This window comes from Cebus imitator, unplaced genomic scaffold, assembly GCF_001604975.1.
Source record: "Cebus imitator isolate Cc_AM_T3 unplaced genomic scaffold, Cebus_imitator-1.0 Scaffold28, whole genome shotgun sequence".
NCBI classification, from domain to species: Eukaryota; Metazoa; Chordata; class Mammalia; order Primates; family Cebidae; genus Cebus; species Cebus imitator.
Genome location: NW_016107343.1, coordinates 1,765,178 through 1,770,746, shown reverse-complemented (window position 1 = coordinate 1,770,746; position 5,569 = coordinate 1,765,178). Strand labels below are relative to the sequence as shown.

General features: G+C 48.2%; 1 protein-coding gene across 2 annotated transcripts in view; it reads right to left on the bottom strand.

The window, feature by feature from the left end:
- Positions 1-238: 238 nt before the first annotated feature.
- The window catches only part of HTR3A (5-hydroxytryptamine receptor 3A), a 15,244-nt gene continuing 9,913 nt past the window's right edge, over positions 239-5,569 (bottom strand). The window contains exons 6-9 of one of the 2 annotated variants that reach the window (XM_017523307.2): positions 4,100-4,260; positions 3,591-3,801; positions 3,273-3,494; positions 239-1,092 (exon numbers count right to left, since the gene is read on the bottom strand). In XM_017523307.2, coding sequence (XP_017378796.1) covers positions 794-1,092; positions 3,273-3,494; positions 3,591-3,801; positions 4,100-4,260 — 893 coding nt within the window. In that variant the 3' untranslated portion in view covers positions 239-793. Of the gene's footprint in view, positions 1,093-3,272; positions 3,802-4,099; positions 4,261-5,569 lie in introns of both variants that reach the window. The other variant, XM_017523306.2, reaches the window with a different exon arrangement.

Below are 5,569 nucleotides of genomic sequence, written 5' to 3'. Positions count from 1 at the left end.
TGCCTCAGCCTCCTGAGTAGCTGGGATTACAGGCATGCACCACCATGCCTGAATAATTTTTTTATTTTTTGTGGGGGGTAGAGATGGGGTTTCACCATGTTGGCTGGTCTCAAACTCCTGACCTCCAGTGATCTGCCTGTCTTGGCCTCCCAAAGTGCTGGGATCAACTAACTGTAAATCTGTTTTTCTAACCATCCAACCTCTTCCCAAAGCTGCTTATAAATGGTTGAAAAGAGAGTTTAGGGCTTCACTGCATTTTATTCTTCCCACTTCTACCATCTGATGGGGGATGAGTGTTCAGGGAAGTGGTCACAAGTGAGGCGAAGATAGAGACATTAGAGGTTAAAGAAGCCTAGCACAGTGTTATCAGGCCTGTGTAGTAGAGAGTTGCTTTTGCCTTCAACCTAAAAGCAAAGTTGTGGGAGATGAGCAGAATTCCAAAGTCCCTTATTCAGGGAAGGGTCAGTGGGGAAATGGCTTGATACATACACAAATAGAGTGGACGAAGGGAGTGCCCGAGTTTCTCCTGATCAAAGAGAGCATGTTTTAAAGCCATGGTGAGCAGCTGGGAGTGGGGCAAGGGTGTAAGTGTCTTGAACACCCAGCTTTTGAGGGAAGGATTCCGACCTTGGCTTGGGATTGCTGAGATGAATTGGCATAGGAAACGGCATGGGAATGTGCCTGTGTCTTAAAAACGTCCCTGGCATTCCCTGGGCCCTGAGAAACCTAAGCAGAAATCCTTTGTCCCTACCTAACCAGGCCCGTACCTGCTCCCCCACTGAGCTGTTCCCACTCAAGCATACTGCCAGATGGACCAGAGTGTAACCAGGGTGATGCTGTAGGCCAGCACTGCCAGCAGGTAGATGCGGAACAGCAGCTTGTCCAGCACAGAGCCCACATGCAGCCAGTCTCGGGCCACCTCTCGGATCTCATCCCGCTTCTCCAGGAAGTGCCGGATGGAGGACAGCTCTTGTAGCAACCCAGATACTGCCAGTGAGGCCTCCCGAGGTGGTGGGGGTGGGCCGCATCTGTTCCGTGGGCTCTTCTCCAAGTCCTGGGGTCCTCCCACGTGGCTGCAGTGGTTTCCCATGGCTGGAAGAAGGGCAAAGCATTGGCAAGAGAGAGAGGCCCCGGGTGGTGACCTGAACACCGTCCCTTATGCTTCTATAGCCTGCAAGTTTTTGCAACAAATAACTTTTCTTTTTACTCACTCTGTTGCCCAGGCTGGAAGGCAGTGGTGCTATCTTGGTTTACTGCAACCTCTGCCTCCTCAGTTCAAGCAGTTGTCCTGCCTCAGCCTCTCAAGTAGCTGGGATTACAGGCACATGCCACTACACCTGGCAAATTCTTTTTTTTTCAGTAGAGACAGGGTTTCACCGTGTTGGCCAGGCTGCTCTCAAACTCCTGACCTCAAGTGATCTGCCTACCTTGGCCTCCCACGTTGCTGGGATTACAGGCATGAGCCACTGCACCCGGCCAGGAACAACCTCAAGCATAAAAAGTATAAAGATAAACTTACATAACTGCAAACCACCATCCAACTTAAATTAAAAAATCAGTGTGACTGAGGGTCTCCCTATACCCCTCCTTAGGCACATCCTCCACCCCCTTCCAGATCACTAATATCACGAAATATCCTTCCTGTACATTGCTTTTCAACCTGTGGGCTTTCCTCAACAATCTCATCATTTAGGCCTCAAAAGAGAGGCACAGTAGAAATTATTACTATTTCCTTTTTTTTTTTTCTTTGAGACTGAGTCTTGCTCTGTCACCCAGGCTGGAAGGCAGTGGCTCAATCTTGGCCACTCGCTGGGATTAGAGGCATGAGCCACTGCACCTTGCCGACTATTCGCACTTTTTATATGGTGGTGCTGAAGCTGAGAGAGGTTAGGTGACTAGCCTGTGGTCACATACTTGGAGGATCGTTTAATGGTGAGACCACCAAGGCCCAGGTATCTGGACTCTTGAGGGGGAGCAGCAGGCTGGAAGGCACTGCCCTCATTCATGATTTCAGGTCCTAGACCAGGAAATACACCTGCAGATGTGGCTTCCTTCACCAAGGGAAATCAGGCATTAGGCTGGCAGACTAGTTCACTAGAACTTGATGAGATGTTCTTACAAAAATCTCATGTAAAAGGGCTGGCCCTAGCCAGGAGGAAGAACAAAGGGGAGAGGAGTGGAGAGGAGTAGTTAAAAACAGAAGCTTAGAGTGATATGGGCCTGGGTTCTACCAGTTCCTGGCTCCATGATTTAGGACAAGCTAACTTCTCTATACCCCTGCTTTCTTATTTGAAAAATGAGGATGAGAATCCTCTTGGATTGTCATGAGTATTACGTGTGATCATGTAGACAAAGTGCTTTGCACATGGCTGGCACAAAATGTTCAGTGAATTAACCAACAAACTAACCACCACCACCAACAACAAATCATAGCCATAACAATTCCTCAGGAGGCATGAACTCCACATTAAATGTCTCTCGGCCTCATAGATGTTTAAAATTCTAAGGAACCTGTGTTAAACAACAAACATGTATTTGTTGTTTTAATTTTTGTTTTTGAGACAGGGTCTTACTCTGTCTCCCAGGTGGGGTGCGGTGATGTGATCACAGCTCCCTGCAGTCTCGACCTCCTGGGCTCAAGTGATCCACTCCAGCCTCCTGAAGTAGCTAGGACCACAGGAGTGTACCACCATGCCCAGCTAACTTTTTAACAAAATTTAGTAGAGATGAGGTCTCACTATGTTGGCCAGGCTGGTCTTGAACTCCTGGGCTCAAGTGATCCTCCCACCTTAGCCTCCGAAAGTGCCGGGATTGTAGGGATGAGCCACCATGTCCTGCTTCCAGCTGTTTAGAATAAGAGTTTTCAAAATCCCAGTAGCAGTATTTAACCGTGTGAGACAAGGAGACCAATAATTGCCTAAGGGGCATCCATTTGACCTCACTTATGGGTCCATCCGCTAGAGAGGCCGCTCAGCCCAGAGGACTCATCTCCTGACATGCTCAGCCTCTGGGACTCTTACCCTCTTTGTCCACACCCAAGGTGAGGTTATGTAAATGAAGGAAGGGTCTGGACTGACACTTTTGGCTGAAGGCTGCCACCTCTCAATAAGGCTGCCCCCTCTCAATAAGGCTGCCCCCTCTCAATAAGGCAGGGCATGGGGTGCCATGTGCAGTACAGCACCTCCTTAGCAGGCCACACCCTCCAGAGACTTTCCATGACGTCCAGGCCAGAAGCGGCCCCTCTGTGTGGACTCTTCCCTTCTATTTCTCACCTGAGCAGTCAGCAGTCTTGGTGGCTTGGGAGGTGGCTGGGGGCCTATGGGAAGTCGACTGCTCCCGCAGACAAAGTAGCCAGGCGATTCTCTCCAGAACCAGGTGACGCAGCCAGGCAGGCACAGGCTGCTGAAGATCTTGCTTGTGCACCAGCCTCATGATGAAGATGGTCTCGGCCAAACTTATTACCAGCAGAGCCATGCACACCACAAAGTAGACACCTGTGCAGCCCAGGGCAGAGACAAGAGACACACACAGGAGGTGGGAGGGGGCCAATTTCTCCCCAGACTGAGCTCTGCTGCCAGGAGAGGACTTACCAATGAGAGGAGTGCCGATGGCAGTGGCCGGGAGCGTGTCAGAAACGATGATCAGGAAGACCGAGTAGCCCAGGAGCAGTGTGATCTTGAAGGAGACCCTCTCGCCACTGTTGGGGGGCAGGTAGAAGCCCACGATGTCCATAACCATGAGGAAGATGCTGGGCAACAGCAGGCCGACCACATAGAAAAGGGGCCGCCGGCGGATGACCACCTGGGACCAGGAGAGGAGTTTTTGGGAAGCCTGGGGCAGACAGGCTCTGCAGAACAAGCCCACAAGCTCAGATCCCCTTGCTTTATGGGGCTTCCAACCTGGATTGCTCGGAGAAGAAAGCAATACCCTGCCTCTCAATCCAGGCTGTGGCTGTTTAGAATAAGTAAGGGAGATTCTGTGGAGTTTCCCTATCTACTTCACTGAAGTTCCAGATGTGTGCAACCCTGGGGTTAGAAAAGGGCTACATGCTTCCTTAAGTCTACCTGGGTGTGAAGGTCTACCATCCACTCCCACTCACGTAGAACTTCATTTCTGCATAGCAGTGACTGCTTTCCATGCTGAACTCCCGAAAGTAGGGCAGCACACCCAGCAACTCCCACTCTCCCTGGTTCATGAAGACACTCTTGTCGAATTTCACCTTTTCTGGAGAGCGCCACAAAGAGATGTTGATGTCCTGGACTGAGAGAGAATAAAGCAAGCCAGCTTTGGAATTTAGTGCCCAGAGCCTGCCAGACCGTGTGATGACGGGACACAGGTGGGCGGCAACCAAGGGGAGCTGATATCTGACGGTCCAGCCTCAGCCTCAGCATATCACCTTCAGCCTCAGTGTCCTCAGCTATGAAATAAGGTACTCATTATACCTATTTCACAGGGCCTCACTGAGGGCAGATGAAGTCTTAAGTGAAAACACATGGTGCAAAGAACCACGCAAACCATTCATTAGAAAGCTCTCTCTCTTCACACACACACACACACACACACACACACACACACACACCCCCCTTCCAAACACCTTTCTAAGTTTCCCTGTTACAATTACTCATTGCGAAAATGAACAAAAGTCAACATTCTTCACCTTTGCCTTGATGGAACTGCCTGTCTTTCAAAGTGAATTAGGAAAATAAGCAAAATCTTCACTTAATAGATTGCCATTCCACTTTTCAGTATCTGCAGCAGAGGCATATACACCAGGAAGGACAGGAGTATCCATTGTAGCAAAATATTAGAAAATATTGAAATATCCATCAATCGGGAAAATGCTTAAAAAGCTGGATGCGACCAAAATCATTAGATGCTTGCATTGGTGGTAGTGGTGAGCACAGCTGCCTTCCAAAATCATGAGCTATTTTATAGCAGCTAGAATTTTTAAGGAAGACCTAAATATGCATGAACTTAAAAAAATATCCAAGGTCTATTGTTGAGTAAAAAGAATCAAGTAGTAGCATATAATAATATATACTGATATGTTTATGTAAAATAAGAACACATAAAGCAATTTCCACGTGCTTTCCATAGATGTGCATGTGTGTGCGTATATATGCACACATGTATGTGTGCATGTAAATGTGTAGAGAAGGATCTGGAAAAATATATTGTGCTAGATGAAGTTTCTACCGGTAAAAGTGGTTAACTCTTGCTGAAGTTTGGGATTGAGGGTAGAAGTCAAAGGAAACATTAGCCTTATCTGTAGTTCTGGTTTTGGTCAAGACAGTCATGCATCACCGTCATAACTTAAGTTTAGGGTAATGAATACATCAGAAGAGAAGTGGGGGATGCCTTCTTGCAGCAGGGTGGTGTGCACTTCACTAGCCCTCTACTGAGCCCTTAGCTAGCATTCATCCGCTCGGTAACACTTGCTGGGCACCTTCCTCTGTGCCAGGCCCTGTGCTAGGGATCTAAAGATGGGCAAGAAATCATATCCCTGCCCTTTCTAAGTTTTTTTACTTTTTATTTTTCTTTCTTTTACTTTTTCTTTTTTTTTTTTTTT